General features: G+C 40.5%; 1 protein-coding gene across 1 annotated transcript; it reads right to left on the reverse strand.

Annotated features, from left to right (window-relative positions):
• Positions 1 to 39: 39 nt before the first annotated feature.
• Ppp2r3c (protein phosphatase 2 regulatory subunit B''gamma) lies at positions 40 to 27,288 on the reverse strand. The gene is made up of 13 exons (XM_042677914.1): positions 27,067 to 27,288; positions 25,160 to 25,287; positions 23,709 to 23,813; positions 22,458 to 22,570; positions 21,354 to 21,451; positions 19,805 to 19,875; positions 15,949 to 16,081; positions 11,341 to 11,396; positions 11,176 to 11,251; positions 8,965 to 9,101; positions 3,521 to 3,658; positions 1,037 to 1,096; positions 40 to 340 (listed from the first exon to the last, which is right to left on the reverse strand). Exons 1-13 carry the CDS (start codon positions 27,122 to 27,124, stop codon positions 152 to 154), a joined length of 1,362 nt encoding a protein of 453 aa, XP_042533848.1. The 5' UTR covers positions 27,125 to 27,288; the 3' UTR covers positions 40 to 151.
• Positions 27,289 to 27,657: the final 369 nt, after the last annotated feature.

Here is a 27,657-nt window from a genome sequence, read left to right on the forward strand (position 1 = left end):
ACAGCAACTTAAAACAAGTTAGAGCAACTTAAAACAACTGTTCTGTAGATATATCAAGTATTTTATTTAGATCATATCCAAGGATTCCGCTTCAAAGATTCTGCATGAAGTGTTTACACATCTTAATGAAGACAGTCTAGTCTTTTGGAGGTCATGTATCATCAAGGTCTGCGGAGTTTTCATTGTCATTTGCAACAAGGGCTTCTCTGTTCTCGTAAGTCCAGAAACCATTCAGATCAATTAGAATGGTAGTGACTGTGTCTCCTTGATTACTGTTAATTAAATCTTGAAGAGAGATTTTCAAAGGATCCTTTGGTTTTACCATGTCAAAGATTTCATCCTCCAAGAGAAAAAAAAAATAGAATGAAATCTGATCGAATGAACTTATATCATATGGTGATCTAAAACTCAAGGCAGTTTATAATTTTTATAATAACAGCATTTTCTTGGCATACTTTTACTATATGATAACTATCCTTCATTATGTAGATAAAGAAACCAAAATTCAAAATTTAATCCACACTAAATTAGTGGCAATCTAACTGTAGTATTCTTTGAATTCATATTAAAACTAACTTTTGTTACTTTTTAATGGTGGCAAAACAATATCTTGGTGTTTTTGTTGTGTTGAACTGTGTGTCAACATCCCCCACCCTCCCCATGCCAGGGATTTAACTCAGGGTCATACAGATGCTATACAAGTACCCAGCCACTGAGTAGCTGTTGTTTTTTGTTTTGTGCTGGTACTAGGGCTTGAACTCAGGGCCTGAGCTTTTTTTGCTAGCGATTAGCACTCTTACCACTTGAGCCATAGCTCCTCTTCTCACTTTTGTTAGTTGATTGGAAAGACTCACTGACTTTCCTGCCTGGGCTAGCTTCAAACTGTTATCCTCAGTTCTTATCCACCTGAGTAGCTAGGGTTACAGATGTGAGTCACTGGTGTCTGGCCATAAGCTGCTTTTATAAAATATATTTAACACAAATACTTAGTATTATTATAGCAATATTATCTGATGTTATATTAAGTAAAAGGTACCTTGACATCTTGAAATGAAACAGGATCTTGTCCATGGATTTTCATTAGTTCTTGTATGGCCTGTATTTAGTGGAAATAAATATGTAAATAAAAAATGAAAACTGCATAGCTGACCAATGGTGGCTCGTAACTATAATCCTAACTACTCAGGAGGCTGAGGATTGTGGTGTGAAGCCAGCCTGGGCAGCAAAGTCCACAATACTTTTTTTTTTTTGTCAGTCATAGGGCTTGAACTCTGGGCCTGGGCACTATCCTTCAGCTCTTCAGCTCAAGGCGAGCGCTGTACCACTTGAGCCACAGCGCCACTTTCAGTTTTCTGAGTAGTTTATTACAAATGAGTCTCCTACCCAAGCTGGCTTTGAACTGCGATCCTCAGATCTCAGCTTCCTGAGTATCTAGGATTACAGGCATGAGCCACTGATGCCTGGCTCATGATACTTTTTTTTTTGGGGGGCGGGGGGGTCTGGTCATGGGGCCTGAACTCTGGGCCTGGGCGCTGTCCCTCAGCTCTTCAGCTCAAGGCTAGCGCTCTACCACTTGAACCACAGCGCCACTTCCACAGCACCACTTCCGGCTTTTTTCTTTTTGCTTATGTGGTGCTGAGGAATCAAACCCTGGGCACCTCAGGCATGCAAGGCAAGCACTCTACCACTGAGCCACATTCTCAGCCCCTCATGATAACTTTTTATCTCCAATAAACTACTCACAAAAATGCAGGAGAGATGCTGGGTGCCGGTGGCTCAAGCCTGTAATCCTAGTTACTCCGAAAGCTGAGATCTGAGGATCACAGTTCAAAGCCAGCCCTGGCAGGAAAGTCTGTGAGCCTTTTATCTGTAATAAACCACCAGAAAACTGGAAGTGGTGCTGTGGCTTAAGCCGTAGAGTGCTAGCCTTGAACTGAAGAACCGAGGGACAGCGCCCAGGTCCAGAGTTCAAGCCCCATGACCAACAAAAAAAAATGCAGGAGTGGTGCTATGGCTCAAGTGGTAGAGTGCTCACCTTCAGCAAAGGAAGCTTAGGGACAGTGCTCAGGCCAAGTTCAATCCCAGGACCGGGGAAGGGGTGGGGGAAGCATCTGCTCCAACCTTCTGCAAGACCTTTTCTACAGTTTTACTTTCTTTTCTATCAGACCACAATCTTTATCATTTTAGTCATGCTTTCTTACCAATTTTTACCTTTATTTTTACTGTACAAAACTATTCCATCAATTGGAAAAGTTGCTATTCAAATTACAGAATCCTATGTCTTAGAAGAGCAAACAGCCTTTACAGCCTTGACACTGAATCAGATACAATCAAATTATCTTTAGAGCTCATTATTCTCTGAGACCAGCTAAGGTCCAAGATAAATATTCAGCCAATGTATTTCATACTGAAATGCAGCATATAATTCTGGCCAGTTTTAAAGTTATCTTTAATAATATACCTATTAAAAGAATCTATAACACAATTATGTAAAGCTTCTCCAAAAGTCTGCATGTATGTATCTTAAGCCAAATGGTAATCCCACCTACATGTGGTGAAGGTTGGAGGATTTTGGATTAAGGCCAGCCTATGTAAAAAGTATGAGACCTTACAAAAAAACAAAACAAAACAAAAAAAAACAACAAAAAAAAACTAAAGCAAAAAGTAAGAGTGATTGCAAGACATATACCAGCCAGCCCTAATACCAAAAAGAAAAAAACATTTCCCTGGCTAGGAGCTACTGCTTAAAGCTTACACAAATTTCTGATCAAAAAGAGCACAAATTTCTCCCCTCCAAGGGCTTATAAAACTCCTAACATTTTTTCTCTACATTTTTTTTTTCACATTTCTGAGAACATTTATTCCCATTTAAGCTTATTGCAGTGGCTGAATGAAGGTTCATATATGAAGTATTCAAAACATAAATTGCCTTGTTTCAAACATTCATTGTATCATCTCTACATTTTTTTTAAACTATTCTACAATCTAATCAAATCAGCTTTAGTTTACCTGTTCACATTTCTTTTTTTTATGGTGTTGGTCCTGGTGGTTGAACTCAGGGCCTGCCCATGAACTTTTAGGCTAGTGCTGTACTTCTGGCTCTTTTGGTAATTAACTGGAGATCAGAGTCTCACAGGCTTTCCTGCCTGGGCTGGCTTTGAACTTCAATACTCTGATCTCAACCTCCTGAGTAGCTAGGATTACAGGTATGAGCTAGTGCCCAGCTGTTTCCATTTCTTAAGTCTTAAACAGACTTTATTTCTTTTTGCAATCTGTTGTATAAATCCTTTTGTTCATAAACTTAATTTTTTTTTCCTTTGGAGGGGATATGGAAGCAGTACTAGAGATTGAACTCAGGGCCTTGTGCTACTTAGTAGACTAGACAGGGCATGAGCTATACCCTCTTAACCTCTTCTGTTAAATTTAAAAGTCACAAGTTAAATTGTCACCAGTATGTATATTAAGCCAAATGGTAAATAAGTCTTAAGGAACAATTTTTTTTTATGTAAACCATACTTACCCTAAAGAAATAATTAAGGGAAAAGACATTCAGATATCCCTTGTTCTCGATATCAAGCAGTTTGAAAATATATTGCAGAGCAGCAGGTTCCTTTCTGTTTTCTAAGGCAAGAACAAAGTCCAAGTATGTCTTATAGTCCTATTGAAAAGAGAATACTCATAAGAGGTTAAATTGAAATTCGATTTTTAGGTGAATATCTGATAATTAGAAGTTATTTCTCAATCATCAGTAGCAAATTATTTTAAGTTAATAAAATGTAAGTCCATTTGTACATTTAATGTTACTTTCTAAGAATTCTAAGTTAACCAGTGTAAAACAGTATTGGAGGACATAGTTCATTTCCTGAGAGAGACCTGCTATTTTAAACCTCTTATCATAAAGACAATATAGTGACTAAATTATTGTACACTGCCATTGTTTGTATTTTCTTTTCAATATGGTTATTTAGAAAAAAATAACATTTAAATTGCTATTGTAGAATATAGCTAGTCCTCCATATTTGTGATTTACATCTATGGATTCAACTGTAGACTGAAAATCTTTGGGAAAAAAGTTGTACTGGGGATAGGAAGTTGGCTCAGTGGTAGAGTGCTTGCCTCACATACATGAAGCCCTGGGTTTGATTCCTCAGTACCACATAAGCAGAAAAAAGCCGGAAGTGGAGTTGTGGCTTAAGTGGTAGGGTGCTATCCTTGAGCTGAAGAGTTGAGGGATAGCTCCCAGGCTCAGAGTTCAGCCCTAACGACCAACCAAAACGAAAATAAATTGTACTATATTTAATATATTTGTTTTTTCCTTGTCATTCACTAGTCCTTAAAAATATATCCATACTACTTATCTTAGGTATGATTTAAAGTATCCTGGGAGAAAGTATGTAGGTTGTATGCAAATATACTATTTTACATATGGAACTTGAGAGCATCATCTGTTAAGTTTTAGTATCTGATCCTAGAACCATCTGCTGATACTTACAGATAATTGTTGTTTAAAATGTTGTTAAAATGATTTCCAGGCTGGGAATGTGGCTTAGTGGTAGAGTGGTTGCTTAGCATGCAGGAAGTTCTAGGTTTGATTCCTCAGTATATAAACAGAAAAAGCCAGACATGGTGCTGTGGCTCAAGTGGTAGAGTACTAGCCTTGAGCACAGAGAGGCTCAAGGACAGTGCCCAGGCCCTGAGTTCAAGTTCCAGGACCAGCAAAAAGAAAAAAAAAAAAGATTTCCAGTAAGAAAATCTGTTTCCATTCACACAAAAAAAAGATACAAACAAAAGCTTGGAAGACCTGAATTGCTGGGCACTGGTAGCTCACACCTGTAATTCTAGCTTCTCAGGAGGCTGAGATCTGAGGATCCTGGTTCAAAACCAGCCTGGGCAGGAAACTTTGTGAGACTCTTATCTCCAATAAACTACTCAAAAAAAAAAAAAAGCTGGAAGTGGTGCTGTGGCTTAAGAGGTAGAGTGCTGGGGCTGGGAAGGTGGCTCAGTGGTAGAGGGCTTGCCTTGCATACATGAGGCCCTGGGTTGGATTCCTCAGCACCACATAAGCAGAAAAAGCCAGAAGTGGGGCTGATGCGCAAGTGGTACAGTGCTAGCCTTCAGCTGAAGAGCTGAGGGACAGTGCCCAGTCCCAGAGTTCAGGCCCCATGACTGACCAAAAAAGGAAAAAAAAGAAAAAAAAGAAGAGGTAGAGTGCTAACCTTCAGCAAAAGAAGCTCAGAGTCAGAGTCAAGGCCCAGAGTCAAGGACCAGGACCTGGAAAAAAAAAAAAAAAAAGAAAAGAAAAAGAAAAAAAGACCTGAATAGCAAATTTGTCCCTAAAAAGGTACTCTTCTAGATAGTACTTGTTTTGTACAGTGAAAAGTACTTGATAGATTCTCATTTGGAAAAAAAAAAGTTAAATTCTTGGAAGATTTTTTTTTTCTTTCTGTATAAATTGCAGTATAAAAAATTAAAGGGGCTGGGAAAGTAGCTCAGTGGTAGAGCGCTTGCCTTGCAAGCCAGAGGCCCTGGGTTCGATTCCTCAGCACCACATTAAGCAAAAAGAAAAAAGCCGGAAGTGGTGCTGTGGCTCAAGTGGTAGAGCTGAGGGACAGCGCCCAGGCCCAGAGTTCAGGCCCCATGACTGGACCCCCCCCCCCCCCAAAAAAAAAAAGAATTAAAGAAGTGCAGTTTCATATTCACTTACCATCTCTGATTTTCATTATTAACCAGAAGTCACTAGGATAGTACAGGATCCTTAGAGTCTACTGCCAAGAGTAGAGTCACAGACAGTTCTTTCCCCACCCTCTTTTTTCTTTTAGTTTTATTTTATTGTAAAGATGCTGTACAGAGGGGTTACAGTTACATGAGTAAGGTAATGGGTATATTTCTTGTCAAGCATTGTTACCCCTTCCTTTGTTTTTCTCCTACTATCCCTTCCCTTCCCTGCCTCCCCACTCCCCTCACCCAAAAGTTGTAAAGCTCATTTCCAACATAGTGTCTTGTGAGTCTCGTTGAAATGGATCATCCTGTGTCCTTTTTTCAGCATTTTGTTTTTCCCCTTCCTCTCCCCAAATTAGATAATGTATATACAAGATACAAGGTACCAAAATCAAATACAGTGATAACAGGGATATACCATAGGTAAAAGAACATACAAAAGAAACAAAAAAAATCACATTGTACATTAAAAACAACAAAGAAAAACCTCATGTCTTTATCTTGGTTTCATTTCACTTAGCATCATCTTAATATGGTCATATGTACATAGCACTTGAACTTTTCTGCTTATTTGATAAGATCCTAGACATATACTAATTATTGCAAATAAGGGAAACAATGGGGCCTGTATTTCTTTGGGTCTGGCTTACTTCATTTAATATGATTTTTCCAAGTCTTTCCATTTCTTTTTTTTTTTTTTTTGGGGGGGGGGGGTCTGGTCATGGGGCCTGAACTCTGGGCCTGGGCACTGTCCCTCAGCTCTTCAGCTCAAGGTGAGTGCTACAGTGAGAGTACTACAAGGTGAGAGCTACAGTGCCACTTCCGGCCTTTTTTTTTTCTCCTGCTTATGTGGTGCTGAGGAATCAAATCCAGGGCCTCATGCATGCAAGGCAAGCGTTCTACCACTGAGACACCTTCCCAGCCCTCTTTCCATTTTGTAACAAATGGGCCAGTGTCATTCTTTCTGATGGAAGCATAGAATTCCATTGAATATATATATATATCTCACATACTGCCAAAGACTACAAATTCAGTACAATACCCATCAATATCCCAACCTCATTCTTCAATGAAATAGAAGAAGCAATCCAAAAATTCATATGGAACAATAAAAGACCCCAAATAGCCAACAATCCTTAGCAGAAAGAACAGGACTAGAAGAATTTCAATACCAAACTTCAACTCTACTACAAAGCCATAGTAATTAAAACAGCTTAGTACTGGCACAAGAACAGACATGAAGACCAATGGAATAGAACTGAAGACCCAGAAATGAACCCACAGACCTATAGCCACATAATCTTTGATAAGGGAGCCAAAAAAATAGAGTGGAAGAAAGACAGCCTCTTCAGTAAATGGTGCTGGCAAAATTGGTTTGGTTAAACACCTGTAGAAAACTCAAGTTAGGTCTTTATATATCACCCTGCACCAGAATCAACTCCAAATGGATCAAAGACCTTGAGGTGAAAGTAGACACCCTGAAAACATAAGAAGGAATAGAAGAAACTCTAGGGCTCCTTGGCACAGGCCAAAATTTTCTTAACAAAGACCCAGAAACACAATAAATCAAAGAAAGGTTGGACAAATGGGATTGCATGAAACTGCAGAGCTTCTGCATGGCAAAGGACATAGCTAGCAAGATCAATGGATTGGGAGATCTTCACTAGCCATACAACAGACTAGGGCCTCTAAAATATACTTAGAACTCAAAAAAATCCCCCAACAACAATTCCTCAAAGAAACAATTGCCACATTAATAAATGGACTAAAGACTTAAAGAGAGACTTCTCTGAAGAGGAAATAAGAATGGCCAATAGATACATGAAGAAATGCTCAACTTATCTGGCCATAAAAGAAATGCGAGTCAAAACAACATTGAGATTCCACCTCACCCATTAGAATGGCTATAATCAAGAAGTCTAATAACAACAGATACTGGAGGGGATGTGGCCAAAAGGGAACCCTACTACACTGTTGATGGGAGTGTAAACTTACTCAACCACTCTGGAAAGCAGTATGGAGGTTTCTCAAAAGATTACACATAGAGCTCCCCAATGACCCAGCAATCCCACCTCTGGGCATTTACCCAAAACAAAGCCATACAAAAGCTATCAGCACAGCTATGTTTTTTACAGCATTATTCTCCATAGCTAAGATAATGGAACCAACCCATATGCCCCTCAGTAGATCAATGGACCATTCCCCCCACCCCCACCCCATGGGGCTTGAAATCAGGGCTAAGCCCTGTCCCTGAGCTCTTTTGCTTAAGTCTAGTGCTTTATCAGATTGAGCCATGATGCCACTTCTGGTTCAACCCATGATCCTCAGATGTCAGCCTCCTGAGTAGCTAGGATTACAGGCGTGAGCCACCAGCACCAGCCCCATCCTCTTTTCATTACTGTTGCTTAACAGTAAGTTGCTTAAATTAAAGCTGATAAAATGTTAAACCCCATTTTTGTCTGTATGATTATTTCTTAAGCATCATTAGCTTGGGAAGTGGATATTGAAAACAAAGAGAAATTTAAAAAAATCTATATCCAACTATATAAATGTAAGCTGTTAGTTTTAAGGTTAAATGTAATCACATTCACAAGAATTTTGAGAAGAAAAAGGATAATTCTATATCAATTTATATAGTTATATTTAGCTTCTAACAATAGACAAATAACTGGGTTTTTTTTCTTTCCTTCTTTTTTTGGGGGGGCATGGGGGAGCAGCCCAAGGGCTTGAACTCAGGGCCTGGGCACTTTTCCCTGAGATTCTTGCTCAAGGCTAGCACTCTTATCACTTGAGCCACAGAGCCACTTCTGGAATTTTCTGTTTATGTGGTGCTGAGGAATCGAACCTAGGACTTTATTCATTCTAGGCAAGCATCTACCACTAAGCCATCTTCCTAGTCCTGGTTCTTGATTTAATCATGGCATATTTAGCACTATTTTAGACCTAGTAATTTAATGGCTGAAGTATTATTTGGAAGTAGTAAAAATACCTGTTAATTTTCAGATTTTTTTTTACTAGTTCATACTCCTGTGACAACAAACTATTAAAGTTTTCTATAAAAAATATTTTACAGTGAATTAACTTATGTTTGGACCAGAAGTTTCAAATACCTAGTAATTTGATTGTTTTATACTTTTTAGGATACTGTAACTCATTATACTAATAATGCTGACTCACACCAATAAAGATCTCTTAGAAACTCTAGAAGCCTAATTTTTAAGCTTATCAGAAGATTTATACAATTACCATTTCTCCATCGTAAGTGAGACACTCCTGGAAAACTCGATCTAAGAAAACATTGGTCATGGTTGCTGTTCCATAGCGGGAGAGTTCTTCTTTACTGAGCATGCCGTTGTGATCTTTATCAAGATTCAAATACTGACCTAGGGAAAAAGATAAGATATTTAGGACTATAAAAATTTTAGTCAAGGGGCTGGGAAGGTGGCTCAGTGGTAGAGCGCTCGCCTTGCATGCTTAAGGCCCTGGGTTTGATTCCTCAGCACCACATAAGCAGGAAAAAAAAGCCGGAAGTGGCACTGTGGCTCAAGTGGTAGAGTGCTAGCCTTGAGCTGAAGAGCTGAGGGACAGCACCCAGGCCCAGAGTTCAGGCCCCACGACCGGACCCCACCAAAAAAACCCAAAAAAATTTAGTCAAAGATTGGACATTAACGGAATGTTCAATTTATGGGCTAATATTTGGATTGAAATTAATTTTGTCACAGGGTAATGGCTTATGTGTAGTAAAATCAGTGATACTGCTGGGTGCTGGTGGCTCACACCTGTAATCCTAGCTACTCAGGAGGCTGAGATCTAAGAATCTCGGTTCAAAGCCATCCTGGGCAGGAAAGTTCGTGAGATTCGTATCTCCAATAAACCACTAGAAAACTGGAAGTGGTGCTGTGGCTCAAAGTGGTAGAGTGCTCGCCTTGAGCTGAAGAGCTGAGGGACAGTGCCCAAGCCCAGAGTTCAAGCCCCACAACCAACTAAAAAAAGAAAAAAATCAGTGATATTTTTTTTGTTTTTTGGTTGTGGGGTTGTAGGGCTTGAACTCAAGGCCTGGATGTTGTCTCTGAGCTCTTCTGCTCAAGGCTAGTGCTCTACCACTGTAAGCCACAGCGCCTCTTTGGTTTTCTGGTAGTTAACAGAAGAGTCTCAAGAGATTTTCCTGCCAGGGCTGGCTTTGAACCCCAATACTCATCTCAGCCTCCAGAGTAGCTAGAATTATAGGCATGAGCCATCAACATATGGCTTGAATCTAAAGGAGATTAACCAATAATCTAGAAATAGCCAAAGAAAGCCTACCATGAAGGCTAATGTCTTTGGGCTATTTTTATTTTGTTTTGTTTTTTGGTGCTGGTACTGAGCTTGAATTTAGGGCCTGGGCATTGTCTCTGAGCTTTTTTGCTCAAGGTTATTGCTCTGCCACTTGAGCATACCTCCACTTTCAGCTTTGTGTTGGTTAATTTGAGGCTTATGGCCTTTTCTGCCTGGGTTGTCTTCCAACTTCAATCCTTAGATCTCAGCCCCATGAGTAACTAGGATTACAGTTGTGAGTTACAGGTGCCTAATTCACTTATATTTTTGTATTTTGTTTGTAACATTTTAGAACCTTATTAGGTTTCTAAATTAGAAGGAGGGGTGAATAAGAAACAATTAAATGCTATCAATTTGCAAATTTATATAATGGATACCAAAATGAGTCAGAAGACAATTCAACAGGATAATGTAACAAACTAATGAAATTATCACAAAGATAACATTTATAAATGATATCTGAGTTAATAAGAAAGATCAAATTACATCTCTTCTATTGGAAAGAAATGTATTCCAAAAAAGTTTTTTTTTTTTGTGTCAGTTGTGGGGCTTGAACTCAGGGACTAGGCACTGTCCCTGAGTTTTTCTGCTCAAGGCCAGCACTCTACCACTGAGCCACAGTGCCACTTCCACTTTTCTGGTGGTTAATTGGAGATAAAGAGTCTCATGGACTTTCCTATCCAGGCTGGCTTTGAGCTGTGATCCTCAGATCTCAGCCTCCTGAATAGCTAGGATTATAGGCATAAAATACCAGTGCCCGGCTTTTTTTGTTGTACATGGGTTTGAAGTCAGAGCCTGGATGCTGTCCCTGAGCTTTTCTGCTCAAGGCTAGCACTCTACTTTGTGCCACAGCTCTGCTTCTGGTTGTCTGGTGGTTAACTGGAGATAACAATCTCATGTACTTTCCTGTCTGGCATGGCTTCCAACCAAGATTCTCAGATCTCAGTTTCTTGAGTGGCTAGGATTATAGGTGTAAGCCACCAGCCCTGGCAAAAAAAAAAGGGTTATTCTTAGTATCTAGAATTCAAGATCCTAATTAGAATACTTTTAACTTAAGGTAAAATAGACTATATATAAAACTCTCCTCTGAAACCCACTTACCTGAGGAATGAATAATTCAAATTGTATATAATGAGAACATACCATAAACCCTTAGGGCAGAAGGAGCAGAAAACCAATTTGTTTCTTGGCTCTCTTTAGACAGTTCTTCATCCCTTAGCTAAACACAGAACACAAAGACATAATCAGAAGATGGCAAATATAAAGTGATACAATTAAGTTTAAAAATATTTGAAAAAGCATATTTACCTCAAGTAAATCATCTAGGAAGCTACACGCTAAAATATCTTGAATTTTTATCTTCCCTTTAAAAACAAAATGAAACATAATTTCACTTAACAATTTATTTTTTTTTAAGTTTTTCAATTTTTATTTTTTTGTCAGTCATGGGGCTTCTCAGGGCCTGGGTGTACTGTCCCTGAGCTTTTTCACTCAAGGTTAGTGCTTTACCACTTAGAGCCACAGTGCCACTTCTGGTTTTCTGGTGGTTTCCTGTCCAGGTTGGCTTTGAACCTCGATCCTCTGATCTCAGCCTCCTGAGTAGCTAGGATTACAGGTGTTAGCCACCAGTGACCAGCTATCTTAGCCTTCTGAGCATCTAAGATTACAAGTGTGAGCCACCGTGTCTGGCTCAGGAACAATTTGTTTTTTAACTTATTTTTTTATTATCTTTAAGTAATCATATAAAGGGGTTTCAATTCAACATATTAGTTTATGAGTACAATGTATCTGGATCAATGTCACCCCTTCCATTATTCTCCCCATCTGTTCCAGCCCCCACCTATCCCCTCAGTTTGGCTGGTTTCATTTTCACAAGTGTGCATGGAGCCACTCTTCTCTCCATTCATCTAGCCCCTGTCCTTTTAATTACTCCTCACTGACAAAACATGTTTCAGCTTCCTGGTATTTTTGAGGGGATGGGGGGGGGGAAGGGGGGGGGACGGGGAGTCAGATGTGGGGCTTGAACTCTGGGCCTGGGAACTGTCCCTGAGCTCTTCAGCTCAAGGCAAGTACTCTACCACTTGAGCCACAGCACCACTTTTGGTTTTCTGGTGGTTAATTGGAGTCTTGTGGACTTTCCTGCCTGGGCTGGCTTTGAACTGTAATCCTCAGATCTCAGCCTCCTGATTAGCTAGGATTACAGGTGTGAGCCACTGGTTGCTGGCATTGGTGTGTGTGTGTGTGTGTATGTATACATATATATGTATGTATGTATTGTCTGTTGTGGGGCCTGAAATCTGGGATCTGGGTCTGGCTACTGTCCCTCAACTATTCAGCTCAAGGCTAATGCTCTAGCACTTGAGCCACAGCACCACTTCTGGCTTTTTTCTGCTTATGTGGTGCTGAGGAATTGAACCCAGTGCCTCATGCATGCAAGGCAAACACTCGACCACTGAGCCACCTTCCAGCCCTTGGTATTCTTTTTTTTTTTTTTTAAACTGTAACTTAGTTGAAGAAAAACAATTTTAAAGGTATATTTCAAGAGCAATCTCAAAATTGGCAGGTCTATAATCCTCGCTGCTCAAGAGCTGAGATCTGAGGATCAAGATTCAAAGCCAGTTGGGAGCCAGTGGCTCATGCCTGTAATCCTAGCTACTTAGGAAACTGAGATCTTAGGATCTTGGTTCAAAGCCAGCCTAGGCAGGAAAAGTCTGTGAAACTCTTATCTCCAGTAAACTACCAGAAAACCAGAAATGGTGCTGTGGTTCAAGTGGTAGAGCGCTTACCTTGAGCTGAAGAGCTGAGGGACAGCACCCAGGCCCAGAGATTAAGCCCTACGACCACCACCACCAACAACAAAAGATTCAAAGACAACCCATGCAGACAAACCCAAGAGACTATTATTTCCAATTAACTAGGAAAACTGTGAATGAAGTAGTAGAGCATCGGCCATGAATGAGAAAAATTGAATAAGATCAAGAAGCCCCGAGTTGTAGCCCTAGTACTATACTGGCAGACAAATATAGAAGTACCATTGAAAGCTGGGCACTGGTGGCTCATGCCAGTAGTCCTAACTACTTAAGAGGCTGAGACCTGATGATCATGTTTCAAGCCAGCCCAGGCAAGAAAGTCTAAGACTCATCTCCAATTAAGCACCAAAAAAGGTGGGAAAAAAAGTGGAACTGTGGCTCAAGTGATAGAACACTAGTTTTAAACACAAAAGATAACTGACAGTGTTTGAGTTCAAGTCCCAAAGGCTGGCATAATAAAAGAAAAATGCTTAACATAGTGCCTGATACATTAAAAAAATTCAAAACATATTTTTTGCAAAATTTCAGAGGGACAAGTGATAGGGCATAAGCCTTGAGCTGAATTGCTGAGGGACAGCTCCGAAGCCTAGAGCTCAAGCCCCACGACAAAAAAAAAAAAAAAAGATCTTTCATGCGATTGATTCTACCATATTTAAAAGATTATGTCTTTGTTGCCTTGTATGTCCCTCCCCCATGGTATATTCCCTGCTTTCACTATATATGATGTTGGTATACGTGGAGGGGGAGGGAAAAAACAAATTGTTAAAACAGGGATACAGGAGGACCCATTGCAACAAGTCGTTATGTCGAAAAAACGAACTTTACAACTTTGGTGGGGGGACGGGGGGGGGGGGGGGGAGGAGGAGGGGAAGGATGGGAAGGGGAAACAAAGCAGGAAGCTATAATGCTTGATAAGAAATGTGCACATCAGAGCTGGGAAGGTGGCTCAGTGGTAGAGCGCTTGCCTTGCATGCCTGAGGCCCTGGGTTCGATTCCTCAGCACCACATAAGCAAAAAGAAAAAAGCCGGAAGTGGCGCTGTGGCTCAAGTGGTAGAGCGCTAGCCTTGAGCTGAAATGCTGAGGGACAGTGCCCAGGCCCAGAGTTCAGGCCCCACAACCGGACCCAAAAAAAAAAAAAAGAAATGTGCTCATTATCTTACCCATGTAATTGTAACCCCTCTGTACAGTATTTTCACAATAATAAAAAAAATTTCAGAGGAAAAAAACATGTATTTGCTTACAGCTGGGAAGTTTTAAAAAATAACCTCAGCTACAGTGTGCTGTGATGGATTCATAGCTGGATTTTCAAGGAAAGAAGAATGAAGGATTGGAATTTGGGATTTCTTCCTCTGCCCCAGTTACATGTATTTGTCTTGGCAGGTTCAAACATTTGTCAGAGCATACTGCTAATGAGGCCATGTTTACTAATTTAGATAGTTAAAGAGATAGAAAATACATCATGGCTAAATGACTCTCAGATTGCCAAATACATACTTTTCTCCAAATATATGACATGCAGAATTAATTCTGCATTGGGGCTGGGAAGGTGGTTCAGTGGTAGAGTGCTTGCATTGTATGCATGACACCCTGGGTTTGATCCCTCGGCACCACATAAACAGAAAAGGCCGGAAGTGGCACTATGGCTCAAGTAGTAGAGCACTACGCTACCCTTGAGCTGAAGAGCTCAGGGACAGCACCCAGACCTAGAGTTTAAGCCTATGACTGACAAAAAAAAAAAAAAAAAAAAGTTCTGGGGCTGGGAAGGTGGCTCAGTGGTAGAGTGCTTGCCTTGCATGCCTGAGGCCCTGGGTTCGATTCCTCAGCACCACATAAGCAAAAAGAAAAAAAGCCAAAAGTGGCGCTGTGGCTCAAGTGGTAGAGTGCTAGCCTTGAGCTGAAGAGCTGAAGGATAGCGCCCAGGCCTAGAGTTCAGGTCCCATGACCGGACCAAAAAAAAAAAACAAAAACAAAACAAAAAAAATAGTTCTGCATGTCACATATCAGCAACAGCAAATTATACCAGAGTAAGTGTTTGTTAGAAGTGGAAGGAGCCACAATGATTACTCATTTTGTACTTCTCTTAGAGAAGGAAGAAAAGATTAGGTACAACTCCACAGTTACACAGTTTTGTTTTTTTTTTTGTCAGTCATGAGCTTGACCTCTGGGCTTGGGCACTGTCCCTGAGCTCTTCAGCTCAAGGCATGCATTCTACCATGTGAGCTATAGTGCTACTTCTTTGAAAAATCTATATAAACCTAACCAAACCTTTACTGCTTTTCTTTTCTTACATTTCTCTGTTTTTAAAGATATGCGCTGGGTGCCTATAATCCTAGCTACTCAGGAACTGAGATCTCAGGATCAAGGTTCAAAGCCAGCCTCGGCACGAAAGTCCATGAGATTATTTTTTATTTTATTTATTTATTTATTTTTGGGTCCGGTTGTGGGGCCTGAACTCTGGGCCTGGGCGCTGTCCCTCAGCTCTTCAGCTAGCTCTCTACCACTTGAGCCACAGCGCCACTTCCAGCTTTTTTCTTTTTGCTTATGTGGTGCTGAGGAATCGAACCTAGGGCCTCAGGCATGCAAGGCAAGCGCTCTACCACTGAGCCACATCCCCAGCCCCCAGTCCATGAGATTATTATCTCCAATTATCCACCAGAAAACTGGCAGTAGCACTGTGGCTCAAATGTTAGAGCACTTGCTTTGGGTTGAAAAACTCAGGGACAGAGCCCAGGCTCAGAACTGAAGCCCCATGACCGACAAAAATAAAATAAATAAAGATTTGCTAGATTTTTTTTTTTTTTTTTAGTGCTGACACTGAAGCTTGAACTCAGAGCCTCATGCTATTGCTTGGCTTTTTCATTCAGCTGGCATTCTACTACTTGAGCCACATCTCCTTCTAGCATTTTTTTGCTGGTTAATTGGAGGTAAGAGTTTCTTGGATTCGTCTTCTGCGTGGCTTCGAATTATAATCCTCATCCACTCAGCTGATAGATGCTAGATTTTTAACAGCAATGATGTTAGGAAAGTGACATTTTTCAAGACTTCTGTAGTACTGCGGTTCAGATATAATATTATTCTCATATCTAGAGTGAGTTTTTCTTTTACCTGTTCTTAGAGGATCCAAAAAGAAGAAGAACTTCCTAACTGCTGTACAAACATAAAAAGAATAAAAGGATTTTTCCAGCCCATCTAGTTGTGGCAAAGTAGGAATAAGTTCCAAAATGTAGTTTTCCAAATCCTAAAAACAAAAGAAAATAAAAGTTTACATTGCTACATGTCCAATCTTGATTTTTATCATTAATAATAGTTATACAAAGAGGTTTCAATTCCAAAATCAAGTTATGAGTATAATACACCCTGAAGAAATTATCATTTTCCCCTATCCTCCTATCCCTATACTCGTTTCATAGTTCAATTTTTATGTAACGTACAGTGAATATAAAGACTATTTGCTCTCTTCAGTCTTGATTCTTAGATACTTTCAGTCCTAAAAACTATTTAGCATAAAAAATATATCAGCTATGTTGGGTTTGGTACTGCTTGCCTGTTATCTGGCACTTAGGAAGCTGAAGGAAGAGGAGGAATTCAAAGTCAATTTGGGATACATAACAAATTTGAGGCCAGACATTGCTTCAAACAACAAGCCCCCAAATTTTATTAGTTGGGTATGGTCTACATGCCTATAATCTCAGCAGTTGAGAGGCCAACCTGTGCTACACGATGAGAGCTTATCTCCAAAAAGAGTTTTCTCTTCCCTATTTTCTCTCCCCAAAGTTAAATTTCTTCCCCTATTTTGAGACTAGGTCTCATTATATTGCCTAGGTGGTCCTTGAAAATCTGAACTCAAAAGATCCCCTTCACTCAAACCTCCCAAGTAGCTGGAAGTTTATATTTCAACATCTGTATGGCTTTCTACATACAACCAATGCACATACAACCAATACATATTTTTGTATAATTCTCATGTTCTTTAAATACAAGATATAGCACCATACTACAAAAACTGCTTTTGTCATTTAACAATATTCTTTATAGTCATTCCACAGAGGCATATTTAAGAGCTACTACTTTACAAAACTGTTAATTTTGTTGTATAAACATACCAAAATTTATTTTACTAGGTCTCTGACATTTCAGTTGCTTCTAATATTTTGTTACACTAAAAATATCATAAAGAGATAAACTAATTTTTCATTCAAACCTACTGTGGAAGACTGTAGTATACACTTCTTATAAATGGAATTCCTAGGTTAAAACATAGACACATGTATAAATTGTAATAGACAATGGCATACTTCTTACCTCCTCAACAGAGGCCATATTCTCATCACTGATACAAAGACAATTTCTACAGTTCCCAAATTATGCACTTAGGTGCTTGGGAAGCACTGCAGTGAGCTGATGGTTCAAGTTTGAGGGAAATGTGGGGATATCTGTCACACTCAGCATGGCAGATGTTGAAAGATTGCTATGAGCTAGAAATGCTAGGTAGGTTGTATTAGCATGTAATATATTGCTTTTAATGGAATAAATCTTTGCAAAGCTATGTTTTGTGTGTGTGTGTATGTGTGGTGTTTTGTTTTTTGTTTTATTGCCAGTCCTTGGGGCTTGAACTCAGGGCCTGTGCACTGTACCTGAGCTTCTTTTGCTCAAGGCTAGCACTCTACCACTTGAGCCACAGTGCCATTTCCAGCACTGTATGTGGTACTGAGGAACCGAACTCAGGACTTCATGCATGCTCATCAAGCACTCTACCACTAAACCACACTCCCAGCCCCAATCCAAACTCCTTACTATGGCTTAAAAAGGCTCTCCATGTAGTCCCCACATACCTCTCTGACTTGATCTCCTGCCACTTTAACTTTTGTGCTCTAGCCACCTCAGCTTCCTCTTATCTTAAAATTGTTAAACAGTGGGGTTTCAACTTCACATATTTGCTTCTGTGTACAATGCATCTTTATCAGTCATGCCCCCTTTCTATCATCTTCCCTTCCTCAAGAGCCTTTTTATTGTCAAGTTGGTCTGAAACAATTATACTTGTCCCAGGAAGATTCATAGCATAAGTGAAAGGAGATTCCATTTACAGAAATCTGAACTAACTCTACATCAAATTGCACAAGGTACCATATACCTTTTGTAATGAGACGCTTATATATTTTAAGTCTTCTATTTGGTAGTGAGCATTATATGGTAAGAATGGGATTCTTACAGAAGCACCAAGAAAGAATACGGGCATATGAGGAGGTTTAAAAAAAGTGTGTGTGGGGGCTGGGAAGGTGGCTCAGTGGTAAAAGCGCTTGCCTTGCATGCCAGAGGCCCTGGGTTCGATTCCTCAGCACCACATAAGCAAAAAGAAAAAAGCCGGAAGTGGCGCTGTGACTCAAGTGGTAGAGCGCTAGCCTTGAGCTGAAGAGCTGAGGGACAGCGCCCAGGCCCAGAGTTCAGGCCCCACAACCGGACCCAAAAAAAAAAAAAAAGTGTGTGTGTGGGGGATGTGAGGCTGGGAAGGTGGCTCAGTGGTAGAGTGCTTGCCTTGCATGCATGAGGCCCTGGGTTCAACTCCTCAGCACCACATAAGCAGAAAAAGGTCAAAGTAGTGCTATGGCTCCTGTGGTAGAGTGCTAGCCTTGAGCTGAAGAGCTGAGGGACAATGGCCAGGCCCAGAGTTCAGGGCCCACGATCAACAACAACAACAACAAAAGGCCACATTACAGTTTATGAATGAAGGAAGATGAAAGAGAAAACTAGCAAAGGTTCAGATACTCTATACTACACAACTTACAGTAGTTTTCTTTAAAAAAGGGAAGGGCATGGCAGGGCTGGGAAGGTGGCTCAGTGGTAGAGTGCTTGCCTTGCATGCTTGAGGCCCTGGGTTCGATTACTCAGCACCACATAAGCAAAAAGAAAAAAGCCAGAAGTGGTGCTGTGGCTCAAGTGGTAGAGTGCTAGCCTTGAGCTGAAGAGCTGAGGGACAGCGCCCAGTCCCAGAGTTCAGGCCCCACGACCGGACTCCCCTACCCCCAAACAAAAAAAAAAAAAGGGAAGGGCTGGGAATATGGCTTAGTTGTAGAGTGCTTGCCTAGCATGCATGAAGCCCTGGGTTTGATTCCCCAGGACCACATACACAGAAAAAGCAGGAAGTGGTGTTTTGGCTCAAGTGGTAGAGTGCTAGCCTTGAGCAAAAGACACTCAGGGACAGTGCCTAGGCCCTGAGTTCAAGCCCCAGGACTGAAAAAAATTAAAAAGAGAAAATTCCTGATACTTCTGAAAATAGTTACACATGGATATCATTCAAGATTAACCAGAATGATTTTTTTTTTTTTTTTGTCGGTCGTGGGGCTTGAACTCTGGGCTTGGGTGTTGTCCCTTAGCTCTTCAACTCAAGGCGAGTGCTCTACCACTTGAGCTACAGCGCCACTTCCTAACCAGAATGATTTTAAGCCCATTAAAAATTTTCATTTTCTTTTAGAAATGTTTGTAAAGGCTGAAGAAAAAAAATCTAAAGAATAATTTATATAGTCAATATATACTTTTAGTAACATATTTGCAAGAGCAAACACTATGAAAACAGAGAAACTGCCAGGCACTGGTGGATCATGCCTGTAATTCTTAGCCACTCAGGAGGCTGAGATCCAGGGATTGTGGTTCAAAGCCAGCGGAGGCAGGAAAGTCTATGAGACTTATCTCCAATTAGCTACTAAAAAGCCAGAAGTGGAATTGGAACTGTGGCTCAAATGGTAGAGCACTAGCGTGAGCACAAATGCTCAGGTAAAGTGCCCAGAGTTTAAGCCTCAGATCATACACACACACACACACACACACACACACACACACACACACACACACACACACACACACACACACACACACACACACTAATGAGATTTACCTCCTATAATCCCAACACTCATTATCAATATTTGGTGTCTATAATAGTTATTAAAATTTGGTTAATACTTACAGATTCTCGAAGGTATCCTTGACCAGCAACATCATATAAACTGAGTCCTATTCTTGTTTGATGCAGCCAGACTGACATACAAGAACATGAAATACAACTATTAAGATTTATTATTTCAGCATATGTGTGAAAAGAAGATAAAAAGCTCCGGATTAGAGCCAATCCAACAACCCTTCTCATATACATTAAGTAATTATTAACTTCTTGGTTTGTCTAAAGCAAAATAATAGCATATGGTGGCAAATTTCAACAATTCTACCATGATTGCATCTATAGTAAAAGTGATGTGCTAGAGGATACTGTTTTTCTCTCTTTCTCTTTTTTGGAGCAGGTCCTGTGGCTTGAACAGTGTCTGGTCACTGTTGCTGAGCTTCTTTTTGCTAAAGGCTAGTGCTCTACCACTTGAGCCACAGCTTTACTGGCTATTTGGGCAGTTTAATGGAGGTAAGAGTCTTACAGACTTTCCTACCTGGACTGGCTTCAAACTGTGATCATCAGATCTCAGCCTCCTGAATAGCTAGCAATACAGGTATGAGCCATGGGCACTGAGTTTGTTTTTTTTTTTTGCATTAAAAATATATAATTTTGTTATTATTAAGCTGTTGTACAGAGGGTTTGACATTTCATAAGGTAGGACAGTGTTACCCCTTCCTTAGCTTTCTGTTTCCCCCTCTTGTCCTTGCCCACAATTTGCACAGTTCATTTTCCACACAGTGTATACTAAATATAATCACTGCATTTGTTCACTTTTCCTCCCTCTACTTCCATGCTCACTAGTTGCTCCCATTAAAAAGACAAAAAAGGAATGGGAATGTGCTTGGTGAGACAGTGCTTGCCTAGCATGCATGAAGCCCTGAGTTCGATTCCTCAGTACCACATAAACAGAAAAAGCTAGAAGTGGTACTGTGGGTCAAGTAGTAGAGTGCCAGCCTTGAGCAAAAGAAGCTCAAGGACAGTGCTTAGGCCCTGAGTTCAAGTCCCAGGACTGGCAAAACAAAAGCAAAACAAAACAAAAACCCACACTAAACCAAACCCATGCTCCCATTTCCTGGAATTTGTTTCCATAAATAGCATTTAAAATGTTCAGAAGACTGACAACTTTGGGTTTTCCCCCTAAGAGTAGAGGATACTGTTCTTAACCAGTTGAACTTGGTGTTTTACTAAATGGGGACAGCTGTCATGCTACATCTTCAGTGAAACTTCTTTTATTTTCCACTGATGTAATTATAACAAAGTGTATTAATTGGAGATGGCATACACTAATATTCCACAGATCATTATTGTACTTACAGGTTTCTTAACTCCAAGTTGTTTAACTGATGCCACATTTATGGAGCAATAGTGTGAGACTATTTTTTAGGCAAATCAACTTGTAATATTGGTGACATAAGAGTAAATAAACCTCCATGAAAGAATCTTTCTAGTAAATATTCTAAATTATGCTATGTATACTTGGTAACAGAGTTCTATCACATGAAATACTATAAAAGCACAGATCAAAAATCTTAATTCCCAGACAGGAGTTGAAGCACAATTAAAGACAAATCACCTTTTCGCATGACATAGTTAAAGAACTGCATGATGGAAATTCTTCCATATGAATCAGTATGAAGGAGTTTAGCAAAGACTTTTGCAGTAAAAAATTGCCTAAGAAAAAGAAATAAAGATTGAAAATGTGCCAACATATTATAAAATGACCTCCATGAAAATTAGAAAACAGCATAAATTCACAAAATTAAAGGCAGAAAAAAAGTCAAAGTGACAAGTCCCCAAAAGTTGAAATATGAAGTTATACATATTTGCATACTCTTTTCTTCTCATTTTTCTGTATGAAGAATGAAGAGCTTTAAGTGTGACTAAACTATGTGGGTTTTTCTTTTCTTTTCTTTTGAGACAGGGTCATACTATGTAGCTTAGGCAGGCCTTTACCTTTTGGTCCTTCAGCCTCAGCCTCCAGAGTGCTATGAGTGCAGCCAGACTTTATATATATATATAATATATATGTATATTTTATATATAATTTTTTTATTGGTGCTGGTCCTGGGGCTTGAACTGAAAGGTCTGGGAACTGTCCTTGAGCTTTTTTGTTCAAGGTGCTCTACTACTTGAGGCATAGCTCCATTTTAGGCTTTTTTGTAAACTAATTGGAGCTATAAGTTGATTTTCCTGTCTTGGCGGGCTTTCAACCACAATTCTCAGATCTTAGCTTCCTGAGTAGGTAGGATTACAGGCATGAGCCCCTAGCATCTGGCTTATATATAAATATTTAAATAATTTCATGCCAACATTTTTTTTTGTCGATCATGGGGCTTGAACTCTGGGCCTGAACGCTGCCCCTCAGCTCTTCAGCTCAAGGCTAGTGGTCTGCCATTTGAGCCACTGCACCACTTCTGGTTTTCTGAGTGGTTTATTGGAGAAAAGAGTCTCAGGACTTTCCTGCCTGGGCTGGCTTTGAACCGTGATCCTCAGATCTCAGCTTCCTAAGTAGCTAGGATTACAGGTGTGAGCCACTGGAGTCTGGCTTCAATGTTCTTAAGTGTAAGTAATTTTATTAAATTTTAGCAACCCAAACTGATACTTGTCAAAATATTTACTTCAGTTTTTTTTGAGGCATTTAAATTGCTTAATATACTTCTTTTTATAATATCCTTACTTGCACTTTGGTCCAGCCTTTTCACCAACCTTCAAAAAATTTTCATAATTGATCATTGCTTCCTCTCCAATCATAGGTGGTGTCTGATGTTTATCCAGTAAAAACCATAAGTTCTTTAGAGAATTACAGAAAAGAACATATTACAAAGTTAAAATAATTAAATGTAGTTCAATGTATTATTATTATTATTTTTGGTTGGTCGTGGGGCTTGAACTCTGGGTCTGAGTCCCTAAGCTCTTCAACTGAAGGCAAGTGCTCTACTGCTTGAGCCATAGCGCCACTTCCGGTTTTCCGTTTTAAAGTGGTTTATTGGAGATATGAGTCTTACGGACTTTCCTGCCCAGGCTGGCTTTGAACCACTGTCCTCAGATCTCAACCTCCTGAGTAGCTAGGATTACAGGTGTGAGCCACCTGTGCCAGGCTCAATGTATTGTTTACATTAAAAGGATTGTCTGATAGTATTAACATCAGTCTTATGCCTTATTATCTTTTGATTACTAGCAACAACAAAAATAACACTTATTTTCTACTATAATTTTAAGTTTTTCAAATATACTGCCTCTTTAGTGCATGTAATTATGCAATATAGACAACTGTCCCTACTTTTGAGTCATTGCCTAAAAGTCATACAGCAGGGCCTGTATTTGAATCTCTTGAATGTGATTCTACAATAGAGGTTCTCAACTGGCTCCAGATTAGAATAATCCAGGGTCTTCAGCAAAATCAAGCCTAACAACACTAATTTTGGGGGACATGACTCACCCAAGTTTAGCAGCTGATTTTGGCAGGCACCTGCTCTACTCTAAGAGGTGATGCAGTATCAATGCTAACTCTGTAGACACACTGAGATCCTGCTTGGTAACTAGCACAAAAAAGAAAAGGGTATCTTCTACAGCAACATGTTTTTAAGGTCCTGGGGTTTGAACGTGGGCCTTGTGCTCCCTAGGCACTCTACTACTTGAGCTATGCCCCCTTTCTGCTTTTATTATTTTCAAATAGGGTCTTGTTTTCTGCTTCGAGAAGCCTGGACCATGAACCTTTTATTTATGCTTCTCATACAGAGGGGATGACAGGTACAAATCACCATGTCCAGTTTTTATGGGTTGAAAATGGTCCCCCCCCCCCTTTTTTTTTTTTGCCTCGTCTGGCTTTCTACCATGATCCTCCCAATCTCAGGCCTCTCAAGGAGTTAAAATTATGGGCTCTACATCATCTACATGGCTCTATATCAACTTTCTACTCAGTTCTTACCTGTAATTCCTCATTATCTAAAAGTTCTCTGCTTTTCCTTTGTAGAAAGACAGCTCTTGATTCCTCTCTTAATTTCTGTAGTAAGACTTCATCTTCAGCTGGCAACTAAAAACATAAATTTCTTCATGAAAATGTCAGACTACTGGATCAGTGAAATGCTATGTGACTTTATGAAATAACTACATGCCACTGTCCCAAATCACTTCTTGTACCTCATCTTAACATTCATTTAACAAACAGAGACCCATAAAAAATTCAGTGAGGGGCTGGGAATGTGGCTTAGTAGTAGAGAGCTTGCCTAGCATGCATGAAGCCCTGGGTTCAATTCCTCAGTACCACATAAACAGAAAAGGCCAGAGTGGCACGGTGGGCCAAGTGGTAGAGCACTAGCCTTGAGCAAAAGAAGGTCCAGAACAGTGCCCTGAGTTTAGGCCCTAGGACTGGCAAAAAAAAAAAGAAAAAGAAAAAGAAAATTCAGCGAACAGCAATGCCAGATCTCTGTCCTGAAAAAGCTAATAGTCGAGTTCAAGATTAATGGCAGGAATAGGGATAAAATCAAAAGCCTTTTACATGCTAGTCAAGCATACAGTGAGCTATATCCACCCCCAGCATCTCATGTATTTTTTTTTCTTAGTACTGGGGTTTTGAACACAGGGCTTGCTTGTACTTGATAGGAAGGCATTCAACCACTTAAGCCACTTCTCCAGCTCTTTTTGCTTTTTTCAGATAGGGTGCCATGTTTTTTCCTAGGCCAGGTGGGATTGCAATCTTTATTTACATCTTCCCTGTAGCTGGACAATAGGTACACAGCATCATGTGCAGATTGTTAGATAAGGTCTTGGTAACTTTTTGCCATAAATTGTAAACCTCTTGATCGCCACTTCCTGAGTAGGTAGAATTATAGGAATGAGCTACTTTACTTGGCTCTCAATTTTTCCTGTGTGTCCACACATATGTGCTCAACTACTGGAAAAACAAACATTTAAAAAATACAAATTCTGTGGCTCATGAGGTAAGAGTGCCTGCCTAGCAAGTACAAAGCTCTAAGTTCAACCTCCAGTACAAACAATAAATTACAAATTCTGGATCTCAATTTTGAAATTATATATATATACATACATATATATGTATGTGTATATATATATATATAGATAGATATGAATTTTTGTTGATCATGGCGCTTGAACTCTGGGCCTGGACGCTGTCCCTGAGCTCTTCAGCTCAAAGCAAACACTCTACCACTTGAACCACAGTGCCACCTCTGGTTTTCTGGGGGTTAATTGGAGATAAGAGCCACAAGGACTTTCCTTGCCCGGGGCTGGCTTTGAACCACTATCCTCAGATCTCAGCCTCCTGAATAGCTAGGATTACAGGCGTGAGTCACTTGCGCACAGCTTGAAATTATATTTTATGTGTAGACTCTGAGAGACATCTGATTAAATATCACTTACCCTGTAATAAAATCGAGGAATGGTCTTATAGAATTCATTTGTGTTTTTTTTACCACCTTTCCATTCTGAGTAGTATTTGGTAAATAAATCCATTTCTTCATCTTTTAGTTCTTGTTCACTTTTTTTTCCTGATAATAAAATGTATTAAAGGGAAAACATAATTTAAAATTCAAATAATATTTTTATTCAGATCTCCCTATACCTTATATTAAGTTAAAATATTTGCAGACCCAAAACAGGTCTTCAAAATTACGTTTAGACATTGAATACCATATTAACTTCCTTGAAATACCAGGAACCACAGCATTTCACTGAAACAGCTCCCTCTACATCTTCAACCACTAATTGTTTTTCCCCACATTGGGGATTGAACCACAGGCCTTAAACTTGCAAGTTAAGTACTATACCACTTAAGCCATGCCTTCAGCCCTTCTGTTTGTATTTTGTTTTGAGATAGGGTCTCACTAACTCTTGATTGGGCTGACCTCAAACTGTCATCCTCCTGCTCCCACATCCCAAGTAGTTGGAATCAAAGGAGATTATAAATGTGTACTAGCACATCCAGCTCAACTATTAAATTTTGCAAGAAAACGAGAATTGATAACTCAGAATGCTCCCCATACTTTTTCTTTTGGGGGGGGGGGTCCGGTCATGGGGCCTGAACTCTGGGCCTGGGCGCTGTCCCTCAGCTCTTCAGCTCAAGGCTAGCACTCTACCACTTGAGCCACAGCGCCACTTCCAGCTTTTTTCTTTTTGCTTATGTGGTGCTGAGGAATCAAACCCAGGGCCTCATGCATGCAAGGCAAGCGCTCTACCACTGAGCCACTTTCCCAGCCCATTTTTGTTTATCACTATGGTTTGTCTCTGCCTGAAATGACCACTTCTCATATAGACCTATAGAGTATACCTAATTAATTCTACCAAATATATTTATTGGGGCTAGGATTGTGGGTCAGTGGAACAGCACTTGTTTAGTATGCACAAGGCTGTGAGGTCAATTCTAAGCAATGGAAAAAAAAATTACTGGGAATCTAGTGTATAGAGCTTAGAACCACAATTCTCAGATCTCAGTCTCCGAGTAGCTAGGATTACAGGCCTGAGACACCAGAACCTGGCTCAAAGAACTTCTTTAAAGATAGGGTACATTACCATACGTTTGTCGGTGCTAATGGCAGTGATCTAGAAGGGAACGAAAATTTGATGATGTATGAAAGAAATTGAGGGAAAGGCTGGAGAGAAGTCAGTGAATATAAGTAAGGAAATGTGATCTGGTGCTGGAGGGGAGGGGCTCTCAAATAAAAGCCTGGACAGTCCTCCAACAGTGGAGGCAGAGAACCACACTTATGGTTGGGAGGTGACAAATGCGACTAAGCCATCTATTTTAGCCTAGTGGACATGGATTAAAAGTTACTGCAACTCACTAGGGTTGTTTCTCTCTAGCCAATTGCACCTGCCTGGAGTGCAGGTGTGGAACTGAGAAGCTATGAGGCAAGTGTGAAGGAGGCAGAGAAAAGGGACAAGGAAAAATGAGTTGAAAAATCTAAAATGGATAACATCGGTGAAGCTAAAAATGTAGGAAGCAGATGGGAGGCCTGCTTGGGCTCCATAAGGAGACCCTTAAAACAAAACAAGCAACACGCGCGGGTGGAAGAATTTACTGGAGCCTGAGTTCTCGGTTATTCTTCACAAGTCGAGACCGAGAGTATGGAAGTCAGGAGCTACGGCTAAGCTTCTCGTTCCTTCACTTCCCAAGGAGTTCGAGTCAAGCCCGTTCTTTTCAGTAAAGCCTATTCCACTCCCGCCTCCCTGGGTCAGTTTTACAGAGTAAGACAAAGGAGTTTTACGGCTCCCACTGGCTCCTCCTCTTAGTTCTCCCCACCCCAGCCAGCTGCCCCTCCCAAACTCACCCTCCCGATCCCTGCGGGGAGTCGCTAGTCTCCGGCGAAGCGCTTCTTTCCAGTCCATAGTTGACTCTGGCGCACCAGCACCCGCATTTGCTGTTTGTTGACTGCTCCACCTCTTACCAGCCCTTACGTCAGACGCTGCCGCTTACGTCAGACGCAGCCGAACCCACAGGATGTCAGGAACGTCATCCCACAGCCATCTTGGACGCGGGCGGAAGTACTGTCAGAGAAGCAAAAAAGCGATTACTGTACAGTAGCTATTGTGGATGAGCATCACGCTCACAGGTGGGAAACAGACAAGGAAAAGAGAGGGAAAAAGTGATCCTTCTCGAGGAGACGTCCCAACCTTACCAAACCCGACTCTAAAGGTCAGACAGAAAAAGCCTACATATGCTTCAGCTTGGGTCCCTGGCGCATGCGCACCACGTGATCTGGTAGTTCCCCGCGATTCCCGCCGGAACGCAGCTAGATCTTCAATATCTCTTTTCACTGATCTAGAAGCCCTCACGGTCTCGTGGTGTAGTAGAACCTTTATCAGCCGTCTCTAGCCTTCTTCGCCACTAAAATCTCCAAAATCACCATTTCTCCCCCTCT

This window comes from Dipodomys spectabilis, unplaced genomic scaffold (genome assembly GCF_019054845.1).
Source record: "Dipodomys spectabilis isolate Male_0828 unplaced genomic scaffold, ASM1905484v1 ptg000042l, whole genome shotgun sequence".
NCBI lineage: Eukaryota > Metazoa > Chordata > Mammalia > Rodentia > Heteromyidae > Dipodomys > Dipodomys spectabilis.